The 15,115-nt window shown below is 53.0% G+C and overlaps 1 protein-coding gene across 1 annotated transcript; it reads right to left on the reverse strand.

Moving 5' to 3' along the window:
• Positions 1 to 43: 43 nt before the first annotated feature.
• Positions 44 to 15,072, reverse strand: LOC134141441 (ATPase family AAA domain-containing protein 2-like). The gene is made up of 17 exons (XM_062577674.1): positions 14,917 to 15,072; positions 14,568 to 14,683; positions 13,774 to 13,948; positions 13,384 to 13,472; positions 12,931 to 13,090; positions 12,481 to 12,571; positions 11,697 to 12,011; positions 11,135 to 11,261; positions 10,607 to 10,790; positions 9,322 to 9,507; positions 8,887 to 9,022; positions 8,596 to 8,739; positions 7,627 to 7,736; positions 6,903 to 7,031; positions 1,236 to 1,362; positions 1,015 to 1,119; positions 44 to 129 (listed from the first exon to the last, which is right to left on the reverse strand). Exons 1-17 carry the CDS (start codon positions 15,070 to 15,072, stop codon positions 44 to 46), a joined length of 2,436 nt encoding a protein of 811 aa, XP_062433658.1.
• Between the last annotated feature and the right edge of the window lie 43 nt (positions 15,073 to 15,115).

Raw genomic sequence — 15,115 nt, forward strand, 5'->3', positions numbered from 1 at the left:
GACACTGGCATAAGCTTCCCAAACTGTCAAATATTGGCGTTCACTATCCAAGCGTGAAGAAGGGCAGGTGGACAGTTTTGTACTTCACGATGAAACTGTCTAATGACAGTTTGTGGAAGGGGATTCTGGCTTCAAGTGTAGAACAGAGGAATTGCAGATACCCAATCGCAGCCGGGACATCCTCAATCATCTCATCGCTGGCCCCCAAATCCTGCCTTTTTAAAAGCTGTTGGCTCATGAAAGTTATCTTTCTTCCCAAAGGAAAAGCCTTGCTCCCTCTAGACTCTCCAGCTGTCACAGCTACAGTGCTGCGATTTTCTCTTCATGACCATGAATCTTAAAATCTTTTGGGGCATTACTCAGTGATGGGAGTGGCACCACTATGGATCCCTGAGAACTGTCACTATCCATACACCAACCGGTTTGTTCTTTTGCAGCACAGGCTTCGTGACCAAGCACGGGTAGATGCAGCCCTTTGCTTGACAGGAGAAGATGGGCCTGAAGAAATGAAAAGCAGCAGTGAGCACGCACACCGGCCAAGAACTGCAAGGTGCACAGGCTACAGGCATCTCAATCACAAAGGGAGAGTTTTCCCTGCAGAATGAAGGCAAGGAATTTAAATGAAAGCACTCTCACTCTCTCTCTCTCTCTCTCTCTCTCTCTGTGTGTGTGTGTGTGTGTGTGCTGGGGCAAGGGGATATGTCTTTTCGTTCAGCAGCTTCTAGCCCACTATACACAAGAAATCAGCTCTTCCGAAAAACTGTGCATGGAACCTACTTCCCAGTGGATCCTGGAAGTATACGACAGTCTTCCTGCGTCGAAGGTTATACCTCTTGCAGGGATCTTTGCCATCTTCCCCTTCTCGGCCTTCACCTTCTTGTGTTGCCCCTATAATTAAAGGACCTAGATAGAACTTCTTATTTGTCTGTGTGCGTACAGCTTTTCATTCCACAACCTCTATCCCACTTGCACACAAGAAATTAGCCCTTCAGAGAGGCTCCGCATATAGCCTACCTTCCAGTGGGGCTTGAGTGTCTTCAGCTGTTTGCCTGAGGTCAGATGGCTTTGGAGTATCCTTGCCATCATCCTCTTCTGGCTCTTCATCGTCTTCTGAGGACACTAGAATTATAGTACCAAGGCATAATTTCTTGTTTGTCTCTGCGTATGCACATCTCATTCAAGAGCATGTACCCCCCCCCACCCCGAAGCACAAGGAATCAGCCCTTCTGACAAACGGTGCACGTAACCCACGTTGCAAAGGCTCTTGATACTGAACAGCAGTGTTCCTGGGCCGAAGGTCATACTCCCGGTGAGCATCTTGGCCAGCTTCCCCTTCTTGGTGTCCACTGGCCTGTGATGGCCCTACAATTACAGAACCGAGATACAAATTCTGATTGCGCTGTGTGTACCTACATTTTCCTCTAACATCTTCTATCCCCGTTGTGCACAAGCAACTAGCCCTTCCGAGAAACTGTGCCCATAACCTACTTTCCAGTGGAGCTTGATAGCGTTCAGCGGGCTTCCTTTCTCTCACGCTGTAGCGTGCCTAAAGGGAGCAAAGATTCAGGTTCTTTTAGACCACGGTACGCTTTGGAGGAAGTTCTTTGAGCTGAGTGAAAAGTGCAATGGCATCATCGTGCTGTGTGGAATACATTACTTACTGAAAAAGAGTACGGTAAAGACGTTTTGACTTCTTGTGCAAGCATTCCCTCAGCCTGCCTGAAGTCCCTTCTTCCGCGGGACCTGAGATCAAACAGCAATATGAAGCCCATGTCAACTTTTGTAAGCATGCAAGAGAAGTTCTTTGCTTGAGAAGACATTTCTCAGGCAAAGAAAACTGCTGAAGAGGACAAGGTAAATTCCTCCTCTTCTCAGTCCTCAAAGAGGACTCGGAGAGCCATAGCCGTGGCTGTCTACCTCCAAAACACTCCTGTCAGAGCAGGTTGACTCAACACCAAGGAGCACAAGTATGGCAGCGGCAAAGGAGGAGACAGTTACTGGCACAAGGCCCAAAGGTCCTCTGACCGCAGCCAACAAGGGAATACTAACACGGGGGTGGAGGCGCTGCTAGGGAACAAAGATTCTAAACGGGCAAGCTCTGCAATATGGCAACAGTGCCATATTATGGAGGGCTCCCGAGGCCAGTAATTTCCAGCAGCACCAAGGACGTCCCTACGGGCACAGAGGGAATTCCCAGCTTACCGAGTTAGTCCAAATAGCTCTTGCCAACAGGACAAACCGCTCCTCTCCAACGACCTCTTGGGAAGCGGTCCTCCAAACAGCGTCTCGCGCTGTCCCACCGCCTCCTCTCGCCTTCTCCTGCTCACGGCGCAGCTGCTCCTCGAGAGCAGAGCAGAGCGGGGCAGGGTAGGGCAGAGCCCCAAGCGAGAGCAGCCCCAAGCACCTGGGCTCAGCTCAGGCTCTCCGGGGCCATATGCGGAGGAGGCAACTGTTGCTGCAATGCGCTGCATGATGCCCCGGCCCATGTCACAGAGGGGCTGCAGGGACTCCTTGACCAACAGGCGCTGCTAAGGTTGGCCCTTGCAAGAGTAACGAGAGCTGGCCCCTCCTCACCGCCCGCTCCCCAAAGGTGCCAGGGGACACGGGGTGCCAAGGAGGGCTTCCCCAGGCTGGGAATCACCTCAAGCATGCCACTCCCACGATGTGATGTCCCCAAATTGGGGTTGCGAGGCTACAGCTGCTCGCAAGCAGAGGCTCTGCTGAGGAAGGAAAGCCTAAGTGAGCGACTGAATGAATAAGAGGAAGACTGGGACTGCACTCACTCAGCCTCTGGGGAGGAAGGGCCAAGTCCTAGCTCTTGCTTCACTAGGTCACAGGCATGGAGATGGCAGGGCCTAGTGAAGGAGCAGAGGAGTTTGCCCTCTCACCCTGAAAACTGTGTAAAGGCAAATCTACCATGAATGTCTCCAGACGGTGTCAAAGCCTGGGAAAATCAAAACCAAAAAGAAAAAGACAACTTACGGGCAAGCCCACGGATCCCAGGAAGGCAGCCCCCTCCGGGTGTCGGGGCCTCAGCACAGCCGCACCAGGCCTGGGCCCGTGGGAGCCGCTTCCCAGCATGCTTTGGGGCCACATGGCCAAGCCGGGGGAGACTTGGCCCCTGCACCCCAGGGAGCCCCAGCCTTCTCTTTCCCCCTGCCCCACAGCAGCCGCCCAAACCTCCTGCCCCACGGGGGCGGTGACTGGGGCTGATTTCTCCCACTGTGGACTCTGGCCTCCATTCCTGAAACTCTGCCGGGGGATTCCCAGCATGGCCCCAAGAAAGCAGCTGCGCAGTCAGCCTCTGCTGTTGCTCTCTGCAGAGGAGGCAGGACTTTCTGCCTGAAGCACTGGCTGAGGCTCTGCGAGCTGCAGATGCTCTGCAGTGGGAAGGAGCAAGTGGGCATGGAGAAGAGGGTGGAGCAGGAACTGTGCACCAAAAGCAGCGCTTCCCTCAACCTCCTCTGGCGCACCAGCATGTGTGTTGACACTTGCTGGTGAGTCGTGGGCACATGTCACCTGGCAGCCAGTTGGACGCTATGGGTTCACCAGGGAATGGCAGGCTGCAGCGCAGCGGCGGGAAGTGAAAGGAGAGGCACCAATTGGTTTCCAGGCACGCCCAGGTTATCTATTTCATCGGCTCCCCAGTGTCTGTGGAGAGTCCAGGCAGAGAGTGTGCAGCGGTTACACCCATTTCAATACCAGCCAGCGCTGTTCCTGAGAGCAGTTCATTGCTCCTGAATAGCCGGCAAGGACTGTCCTGGTTGGCCCGTGTGAAATCTGCAGAGCCACAGTGCTCACAGCAGAGTTTGTCTGCTCAGGGGTATTCCCAAAGCTCTGCAGATGCAGGAGCCAAAGGGAGTCCTGAGAGGACCATGGAGACTTTGCCTGAGTGCCAGGCAAAAGTGAGCCGTCCATCTGTCCGTCAGATTCCCACAGCACACTGGTGCATGGGATCTTAGCAAATTGCAGTCAGCTCCTGCAGGAGAGTAACTTGGCCCTGCCTGGGGGAGCTCAGCGGAGCCGGCTGGCGGGCAGCAGCGCAGGAACTCCACGGCACTGCCCACTGCCTGCAAGGACACCGCGATGAGTGGCACCAATCAAAGGGGGATCTGGACAGCCAAGTCAAAAATGAGGTGGACTTTGTGTGAGTGGTAAACACGTCCCAAGGCTGCAGGGAAGTTTTGCTAGGGAAGATGGAAGAAGCGATCTCCCAGGCTTCTGAGCTGCTGGTGCCGCTCGCTGGTGGCCCTTACTGCTGAGAGGCTGCACTGTAAGCATGAGAAGTTTCTTGCAGGCCAGCAGACGGAAATGCCCTCCCTTGGTCCCACCGGCGGTGAGGATGGACTGCAGAGAAAGGAAACCCTCTTGGCTGAGGCAGCAGCAGCAGCAGCAGCAGCAGCAGGGCTTGTTTTGTCTGGCCGTGCCAAGTCTCTGCTGCAGCCAGCAACTGGAGCAGGCTGTCAGCAAGGCAGGGCCAGATGTGGAAGAAGCTGTTGTGGCATACTCACTTCCAGAGCATCAAAGGCAGGAAAAGAAAAAGAAAAATCATTTTGCAGGCACATGCGTTGGAACTCTTCCTTCTCAAGGACCTGTGCATGCTCTCCTCCCCAAGATGCAGGAGTTACCATTGCTCCAAGCTGACTTCTTGTGCTGCAGTGCCAGACACAAGACTTTAAAGCAATGCAGCGAACACACTGATCTCAAGAGATTATGAACACGTACATAATAATATCTCTGGAATAACAGGAAGGGAGGTGCCAGGGGCGGGCAGGGCGCTGGGACAGGCCTCGTGCGCAGCGGCAGGTGTGTGGAACCTGCCGCGACGTGAGCGGGTCCGAACAGTGATAGGGTGCACGTGCACGGCTCGTGTTCATGTGCGTGTGCGTAGAGGAGCATTGATAGCAAAGGTGCTGAGCCTGTGGTGGGCGGGCATCGGGAGGCAACGAGCAGGAGGGCTCTGGGGCTCTGGGGAACAGCAGCGCCCTGGGCCGGAGCAGCGCAGCAGCAAGGCGAGGCGGCGCAGTGGCGGCGGAGAGCACCGGCGCCGGGCGGTGAGACGTCGGGCGCGGGGCCGCTGCGCGGAGCCGAGAGCACGAGCAGGTGCGGCGGATGCAGGGGTGCGGGGGCAGCCGGGCAGACTCGCAGCCTCAGCAGGGCTCAGGGGCGCTTCCCGCCGCGAGGACAGTTCCCGGTGTGGAGCGCAGCTGCCGGCGGCGCTGGGAATCGCGTCGGGGCGGGGCGGGTCCGGGGCGGGCGGGAGTGGGCGCCGGGGAGCCAGGGGCTGGCGTGCCGCGGCTCGGCTCGGCTCGGCTCGGCTGGAGAGTGCGTGAGCGCTGAGTGGTGCCTATCGGGCGGGCAGAGGAGAGCTGCCGGCGGCGGTGGGGGTGGGCAGCAGGCAGCACGGCGGCCTGAGAGGTGCCCGGGCGCGGGGCGCCCTGAGCCCAGCCAAAAGGCCACTGTCTGGGGAAAAAGTTTTCCTCCACAACGCTTCCTGGAGGTTTGTTTTCATTCTCTGAGAATCCCCAGAGGCGCGAGCAGATCCAAAGAATAATAACCTCTGAGCTGCCTTGCAAGGTTGCCTAATAGACAAGGGAATAGACAGTAGCACAGGTGACGCCAGAAATACCGCCCGTCACCGTTTGGCCAAAGATGATCAAGCTCTCTGTTGCTTTCTGTTGGGAGAGGCACTGCGATTACTTGGAAGACGTCCAGATGTGTGTAGGTCCAAAGGCACTGACAACCGTTGGTCTCCTAAAAATGCCAGGCACGAGACTTTAAGGCAAGGCACGCGGGAAAGGAAGGCTGAACACACCGCTCGCAACAGATCATGTACGTATTATGCACAGTGTGCATGGAACAACAACATCAAGAAATAGCCAGCAAGACCGCTTGAAAGGATTTATATGAGCTTTATTAATATAGTCGAGCTATATATGTTATATATACACATGGATATGCTTCTATTAGATGTACAAGCTCTCTTTACTGAATTGAATTATGCCCGGATGACAAAACAGCAAATAACGACAAAGAGTGGCAGAGTGGGAGCACCTTTCCTGTTACTGAGCACGGGAGAAGTTTTCAATCTCTTCCTTCATCTCCTAAAAAAAAGACAAAGCCAAATAATAATCACCAGCTGAACAAAGGCTAACTTGCTATAAGCTGGAATAGAACCATAAAAATCCGGTAGCTGGCTGCTTTATATAAAACAAGAGGCTCTGTAGATGCCTACAAGTGTTGGTTGGTTGGCGCTACTTAGGAAGCACACGTGCTCTACCCATCGCAATGTCTTTTATCAGCTCTAGCTTTAAAGTTATCCTCAGGTGTGCTAAACAGAGCAGGAGAGCAAGCCAGTATGAATTAGTATCAGCAGGGCTTTTAAGAAGTGGGAAGAGGGAGATTGCTGCTGAGAAGCCACACCAACTAGCCGCTGCGAAAGGTCCTCCAAAGGTGCCGCTGGGGCCATTCCCTGGAAACGTCTGCTTCTCCAGGCAGCTCAGAAGCCCTCAGAGAACAGCCAGAAATTCCCTTCCCAAGCTAAAAGCAGCCCTCAGACGAGAGGAGAAGGGCCGTTTGCAGGACATGGCCTCCCTGACTCCAAATACTCGCCCAGGGGCACAACCAGAGCAGAGCACCCGTCCTCGCGCTTTCTCCAGTGTGGAAGAGAGAAATGGGTTTGTGGCCCTTGAATCTCAAGACCTATCTCAGCTGCCTATCTCAGCTGCCTCAAGGCTGGGCGTGCCTGATGGTGCCCAGTACCTTCCTGACAGATGTCAGCAATTCGTGTGTAACCCAGACTCCGAAGCAGGAAAGAGCTGAGTAGTGAATAAGCAGGATATCCACAGGGCACACGGAAGAAGAGCAGAACAGTGACAGGAAATGCTGTGTACACAAAGTACCTCTATTAACCGCGTTTTGTCATCGTCTTGCCGATGGCGGTAAACGCACTGGCTGAGCACCAGGTGTAGTTTTTCAAGGTGGCGGATGTTGCAGTCCCTTGTTGCCTTGCCAGCGACATTCAGCAGGTGCTGAAGGAAAACGAGAGACCGTTCAAGCTTACATTAGCATGAGATCTTCTGGATAGGCTCTCGATGCGTTGAGGCACAGCACCACAGCTCACATTCTCCTTTCTTGTATCACTAAATACAAAAGGAGTGACACGTCCAAGAACTGACTGAATATCGCAGGAGAGTTCCCTGGAGGAAATGAGCTCCTTTGTCCTACTTGGGAGAAGAAGCAAGGCTTCAGTTTCAGCTAGCATTGTGTTGCTCCTCAGGCTATCACCTCCACGATCCTAACTGCCGGTGAACTTCTCTGAGAAGAGCGGGAACTGCCATGGCCCGTTTTCTAGTAAAGGCCGGCGGCTGCCACAGCAAAGCCCCTCTTGTCTTGGATGAGTTTCTGTGGCCGCAGTGCAGGGCCCTGTGAAGTGCATCCTTTGAAGAGAGGCCACAGAGCCTCTCTAGAAAGAGGGCTGCCAGCTGGCAGGGGAGCCTCCTCAGGTGCTTCTGCCTCCCCGTTAGCTGAATGTTGCCCATGCCTGCAGTTCCGCTGGCAGAACAGAGAGCTCAAGGGTTGGCAGCAGAGAGGGAAGCAGAGGAAGGTCAGTGAGCTGCAACCTACCCAGAGACAGATGCTGGCCTCCGTCTCAGCACGCGGTGAACATTTCCGCCTCTTCTCTGCTAGGCTCTCTGAGGGTGATGTGCTCCTCCTTCGCTTTTGTCTGCAGGCAGCTGCACAGACATAATAGAAAAAGCAAGCCAGAGCATTACCCAAGCAGTTCAGTCTTCAAACTCTAGCATCGTCATCTTACTTGGTGCACAAGGAAAATGGCGAGAGGGACTGAGGTACCACTGTGCTGGCTCACTACACACGTGTGTCGAGGGAGAGAGGGCAGGCAGCAAGTGAAGGGGATCGACTTGCTATTAGAATTGAAAAACACAAGAACAAATTTGACGCCCAGAAGAATCCCCTGCAAGCGTCTGTGCACAGAGCAGCCCGTAGACCGCGGGCACGAGTGCAAAGCAAGCTCGTAAGCTCAGGTGGCTTCCTCTCTTCTCACGGGAACTAAAAGAGCTGAGAAGCAGAAAAGCCTCTGGAGACAAGCTCTCCTTCCCCTCCGTTCCAAAGGCAGAGGTTGCCAAAAGCCTCACCGACAGTCAGCGATTACTTGGCTTGGGGGTGGTGGGCAGGAAGGCAAGAGGGAGAGGAAGAGGAAAAGGAAGCAAAAGCAAAGGAAAAATCCCAACCGTTTCCTATTACAGTATGAACTGGTGGAGTGTTCAGCAGTTGATCTAAACAACACATTGCATTTGGGGATTTAGCCGTTCCAGGGCCATCGAGGCCAGTGTTTTACAGGGTGAACCAAGCTCTGTGGCCAGGCTTCATTTCATAAGCATGCTGAGTGAACATCCTGGGGACTGACCTCACATGCCAAGCCTAATTTGGAAATGGAATGCCTCTGGCATAAAGCCGCCGGCATCACCAAATCCGGGTATGCCATGACAAGAGGGAAGATATCAACGTCACTGGCACCTTATCCAAAATAGGGAGGGGGAAAAAAAGAAAGGAAAGAAGAGGAAAGGAACTTGCCAGCAGAGAGGGGTGTACTGGAATCTCCAGGCACCGCTGGCCGTGTCTCATCCCCTTGCTCCTCAAGCTGCCTCTCTTCCCCCTCTGTCAGCAGTCGAGGCTCAGGTGGTAATGGCACAAGCCGGACTTCCAGTGCCTGACAAGCTTCGGTCAACCAGAAAAGGTTAGCCAAGTGATGGTACTCGGACGCAAGCAGAGTGAACATTCATGCCAGGAAATCTATTGCCAAAGCACATGCCGAATGGCTGCTAAGCTACACACAGCAAAGCTGTGTTTGTAGAATAGCCTCACCTGCTTTCTTTGGTGGCACCGCAGGCTTAGCAGCTTGCTGGACAAGCAAGTCCTCAAAAAACTTTCTGCCTTCCTCCTCGCTAGGTGACTGGACATTGAAAACTTCTCCATAAATCTCAGAAAACAATGCTTGTACCTGAGGTGGGAGGAGAAAAGGCAGTGCAGCCATAAGGCTGCCCCCCCCACACCCCCCTTTCGTCCAGATTAGTGTTCTGCTCCCAAAAGATCAATCCCTTTCTGAGTGAAGCTGAGGAATGCTTTGAAGAAGGGAGAGACTAGAACATGTTTGCTTCTTGGCCTTAAAGGCGTGGGTCTGCCGGGCGATTTAGGGCACCTTCTTTAGGGAACACTTCTAGGATTAAAGCTCCCTGAAGCGACGCTAGGTTCCAGTGAACATGTGACTGACAAAAGCTGGAAAAGCAGTGAGAGAAATACCTCTTCCGGGAGATCTGCATGGCAGACATCCGATGTAGCGAGCAACAGCACTGGAGCATATGCTGGAATGTGCTCTAGTAATGTTGTGAGCGTAGCTCTCAAGGTGACTCCAGCAGCCTCCCACCAGGCATGGATATGTGGAATATAAATGATGCTCGGTGCTGTCCGCTGGGCTTCCCAGATCAACTAGTAGAAAGGAAGTTTGGGAGAAGGCTGCTGAACCAGGTAGCAGAGGCTACTAATGAACAACAGTGTATCAGTCAAAATTGCCTCCCAAATCAGAGGGCACAAAGACAAAGTGTCCAAAGCAGCCACCAAGAACAAGGTAACGTTTCTGCCTGGACCCAGATCCTTGGACGTGGCTACACAGCCAGAGGCAGACCTCGGTCTGTGCCTGATTTCCCAACTGCTTAGATGTCAGGTAACTTCCCCAGAGCCTCGTCGCTCGGTGTGAGTGGCAGTGTGCTTGAAAAAGCAGACCCAGCCGTTCAGCAGGGTCCCACATTAGCCTGTGGCCGCTGCTACACCACTCGGTTTCCAGTTGTATCCCAGCCAGAGTGGAGCACAGGCAAAACACACATGGGCCTGCGTGAAATGGTGAGCGCAGAGCCTGTGAAAGCAGCCTGGCTATCGTTCTGAATTTCAAAGTTCAGCGCATAAGAGGCAAGCAACGTTCAGCCGGTCGGAAAGGCTCTCTCGCTCACAGCTGGCCGTCTCATAGCCAGGGGATCCTTCAGACCAGATTGCTTGCTCTGTGCTGTCAATAATTACCCAACGACAAAGAATGCTCATAGTTACCGGCAAGCGTATTCTCATCTCTTCCCTGTGGTGTGATGAGAGAAAAGAAACGCTTTTCTTTGCCCCCAGACCTGGGTTGCATTTCAGTATTATAACGAAGGAGGCTAGAGAAAGGGCCCGACGTGCAGTCAGGCTGATGCAGAGGCACCTCCTGGGAGCTACAGAGTCCGAAGAGGCGAGGGAAGCAACTCGGGAGGGCCCACTGTCATCAGCAGCAGCTCTTGCCACAAAGAGGGGTTTGTCAAGAGCATCTTGGAGCTCCCTGAGCTGCTAGCAACGTCCTTACCGTTTAACTTGGAATGGAAAAGATGCCCATGCACAACGTCCTCCTTCTCTGTTGTTCAGCGTACAAGAAAAGTGGTCTTTGGGCGCAAAATGAACGCCACAGAAAGCGGAGGAAAGCCAGGCCACCTCCATTAACGCCAGGAAGCCTGCCTGCTTTCCCTGAGTCTATTCAAACCTGTGAGATTGCAGAGAGAAGACGTACCTGTGTGCATCTTTCTTCGGGTGAGGTGCTGCAAGCAAAGAGAGCGGGCAGGTCCAGCACATGAACCGGAAACCTCTCCAGCGCGTGTATTAGTGCAGGCGCCAGGTGAGAACTTTGCCCGTATCCGGGCTCTCCAGCAATTAAGAACCTGGGCCTGTGACATGCTGGCTGGCAACAAGCATTGCTAGGAGCATAACTGCAACACAAGAAGTTTGCAAAGAAAGTGATCAGTCAAGAGACAGCATGCATGAAATCCGCGTGCCCTAATCAGCATGCCTGTGGATGTCTTTGGTGGAGGAAAAGGAGGCTGACTCCTTCAGTATGATCGGCTGGAGCTACTCGCTTTCTTACAGCTGTAGCACCTAGTAGCACCTCTGTGCTTCCTTCTTGCAGTTTTTGATACAAAAACACGCTGGACTAACTCTTCTTTCCTCCCTGATCTAACACCCTTCCCACTTGCAAGCGCCACGACAGTTTGGAAAGCCCCAGCAATCAGAAGAATTTCAGTCAAAGGACTCGGACAGTTACCTGCTACAGCTAAGGAAGGTATGCTCTTGCTGGCCAGGCCGTGGATGAAACGGCTCATCTTCAAGACCAGAAGGTGACTCCTCATCACTGTCCATGCAGGCATTTTCTAAGAAATGATTGGTACCATGAGAAGGCGAGAGAGGCTTGTTAACTTTCCCAAAGAGTCTGCAACCCTCTCTCGCGCTAAGACAGCTTCTAAGGGAGAGCCGAAACCCCGGGCCTTGTATTTCTTCATCGGAGGGGCACACACAGAATGCCATTTCCGAAGCCTTCAGTCTCTACAAAGCTCTCCTCAGTGTCTTTGCGCAAGCTATGTTTTGCTAGCGGTGAAAGCTCCTTTCCTCCTTGGAAACAGGCAAGCTGATGCTGACAACCTTCAGAAACGCGATGCTTGAGTGGAGAACACACAGTTCTCTACGGTGAAGTGGGAGGAGTTCCCAGCTCTCCCCTCTCTACCGCTCAATTTCACCTCACCCTGACTGAAAGGTTTCTTCCTGTTGTTGCACAAACTAGCACTGTTTGCTTTGGGAGAGTTCTACGGCAGGGAATGTTATGGGCCCACCTGGCTGTCGGTCCTTCTTGAGTGCAAGCGCTGCGTGGGGAAACACCCTCTGCACGCCTTTTAGGAGCCTCTCCAGCGTGTTCTGAAGCAGTGGCTTGGAAATGGGTGACAGTGGTTGTCCAGGGGAAGCCACAGCCCTCTGTGAAGCTGGTGCAGTCTTCCGCATAGCCACGAGAAAGTCTGTTGCTGTGATTTCAATGGCAGCAACATCGATCTGCAGCTTCTGACTGCTTGTGTAGATCTGGGGATAGCGTCGATGCAAAGCGCAGAGGGCAGCTTCAGCGCAGAGGGACTGAATGTCAGCCCCACAGTATCCTAACCAACAAGAGCAGAATCAAAAGGTATGTCAGTCTCAGGCACCAGAAGGGAGTCCTGGACAGGCTTTGCAAAGGGATGCCCCCCAAGTCTTTGCATGTGCTGCAAAGGGGAAGAGTTTCATGGGCAGTGGAAGAAGACTTCCTGCCCTGCACAGGAGATCCGTGATGGGGAACTTGCATTATGGGAGGCACAGTGCCCTACAGCCTGTGCACTGGAAGTGGCCTCTGAGCCAGACTTAGCTCCTGAGGAAGATGCCCCCCAGACCATGGACCCTTCTGTGTTCTGAGAGACAAAGAAAGGGAAGCAGACGGAAGCATCCCACTCTGACAGCAACGAACAAGTCATGCCGCCTGGCCCACGGGTGAATTCTGAGGGAAGGCACGAGAGCTTGGGTACTGCCTGGCACAAGTTCAGACACTGTCAGGACCCAGGCACAGGCGGGAACTGGGTATGTTTTTCATCTTACCGACGCATTTCTCAGCAAGCTCATCAAGCAGCGCGTCCGGTGGCTTAGGGCTCCAGTCTCTCGTGTGGATCTGGAAAATCTCTTTGCGAGCCTACAGCCCAGAGGATTACGTGTTGCTTTCTCGGAAACCTCTTTCTCAAAAACAAAGCAAACAACGCACGGTACCCCCACCCCCCCACACACCACCACCACACACAAACGCCCAAGTTTTCCCCAAAAGCTTTCCCAAGTGGAGAACTGAGAACAAGGAGGCAACTTCAGAAGGCAAGTGCCTAGGTGGACTCGCTAACTAAGCAAAGAGCAAGCACCTGGGGAAGGAAGAACGGGCAGGTGTGCAGCACGTATACCACTTCTTTCCTTCCTCACTCTCGGAGATGCTCTGTGGTAACCTGGTTTTCTTGTCAAGCAAGGCTTTGCCCCAGCAGCAGGAAGGTTGACTGAACAGCCTACCTCTTTGTTTGGCCGGGTGAAAAGGAGCTCCCTGTCAAAGGGTCCAGGCCTTCGTAAAGCAGGATCCAGGGAGTCTGGCCTGTTGGTGGCTCCAATGACCACGATCTCTCCTCTGCTGTCTAAGCCATCCATAAGTGCCAGGAGCGTTGTGACAAGAGAACTAACAAAAAAATGTTCTTTGGATTCCCTGGTTTAGTACAGAGCTGCTGATTAGCAAAAGGACTCATGGTAAGACAGAAAAACTGCAGCAAGGTCTCGAGAGAGACCTTGTCCGGACACCAAGCTTAGTGACCTGATTTCGACTCTTGTCTTTAAAATCCTATGAAGCTCTCTGTCATTGTACTCGAGGAGTTCAGAGTGTGTGTGTGTGTGTGTGTGTGTGTGTGTGTGTGTCATATACAGGGAAGTGGGTGATGAAGCGGATTACGTGGAAATGGAAGAAAGAGGAAGTACCTGTGAATCTGGTCTTGGCGACTGGAGCGCGCAGGGGCGAGACCATCGATCTCATCGAAGAAAATAATCGAAGGCCGCATCTCATAGGCCTGGAAGAGAAGTACAGGTGCAGGCGTATTGCCGTATGTGAAACACGGCACTACTCAGCGAGAAAAGGCAGCGTAAACATTATGGCTGCAAAGGCACAGACACTGTGCTGGACCCAGCATCTGCAAGATTTCCTGCCCCTCAGGCAAAGCAGGACGGCAAGGGAAAAGGAAACACTGATGTTCCCTTTTCAACAGGAGACCCTGCCAAACTGCCCAAGAGGCCAAGTTCTCCTGGAAGACATCCTCCGCGGAAAAGTAGAGGTCCAACTCTGACCCAGCCTGTTGCGCATTGCTTCCATACCTGCTGAAATAATGAGCGCAGCTGTCGCTCGGATTCTCCTACCCATTGACTGAGGCAGTCGGCACCTTTTCTCATGAAGAACGCTATTTGCTTGTCTCCCTGCCTACATTCGTTTGCGAGCGCTCGAGCCACCAGTGTCTTTCCAGTGCCTGGTGGGCCATAGAACAGACAGCCTCTGCAACATGAAGAAGAGAGATTTATGTAGCCCCAACAGAAACATGGAAAAGTGCCTGTGACAACCGCCGTAGCAGAAGCAAAGCAGCCTTCCCTCCTAAGCAAAACGCTTCCCATGTTCGACAGCAGCAAGAGCTGCAGTGCGAGGAAAGTCCAAAGAGGTGCAAGTGTTCCTAAGAGGCAAGATTTGAGAGGAAAGCCTGTCTTTCTCCTTGCAAAAGCTTGAAGCTCTTAGACTGTGCCTCCCAGAACCTGTGGGCAACTGCTGCGGAGGAAGCCTGAAGCTGGGAGACCAGAAAAGGTCTTCTGTGTCTCCACACCCTGCTGAAAACATCAGCTGGAAAAGAGAATTCCTATGAACAAAGAAGCCAAACATCTGAAGATCTGCAATGCCTTTAAAGGTGTGGAAGGGGAAGGATTAAAAGTCACGTTTCAGCATCCTGCGAGTTAAGCTTTGTTGGCCAAGAACACATAAAGCTAACTATTACGTCGTGAGATACTGCCCCTCCGAAAGAAAGCCCCCCCAAAACAAAAACAAAAGAGAAAGAAGAAGAATACTTTTTATGTTAGAAAGCATATCGTAACAGTTAGCTCTGCAGTTGCAGTGCACTCTCTGTTACCTGGGGGGCCGGATTTGGAATCTCTCAAAGAATTCTGGGTAAAGCAGTGGAAACAGGACCATCTCCTTCAAGGCTGAAATGTGGTGAGAGAGACCACCCACACCATCAAAGCGTACCTAAAGAGACAGGCAAGAGAAGACATGTCAGAGGTGAGAGAAAGCTGCGTGCTAGGACAAAAGGCTTCCTTTTGAATTTATCCTATGCCAGCAAAAAGGAAAGGTTGAGGACGATCTGGAAGTTCCCTGAGAGAAGACCGTAAAGCCCAGGAGCTGTCGACAGCACAGGAGGGGAGCTTTTTCCTGACCCCTGGAAAAGTCCCCACCGGCACCATGAGTTACCCACTCCTTACCGAACTCTCAGTGTGCACTGGATCAGCTTCCGGCGGGGTGGTTCCAGTCTTCCTTCCATCCACGTGCTTTCCCTTGAATTCATCTTTCCCAGAGTTTAGGGGAAGACACCTGATGTGAACGGAGGAGAAAGAGAAAGGGGCTTTCCACCTGAACATGCAGTTAGCAGGACTGCTGTGGTTTTCATATTGGCAAGTGAGT

The sequence above is a fragment of the Rhea pennata genome, chromosome 5 (genome assembly GCF_028389875.1).
Source record: "Rhea pennata isolate bPtePen1 chromosome 5, bPtePen1.pri, whole genome shotgun sequence".
In the NCBI taxonomy this organism is placed as follows: domain Eukaryota; kingdom Metazoa; phylum Chordata; class Aves; order Rheiformes; family Rheidae; genus Rhea; species Rhea pennata.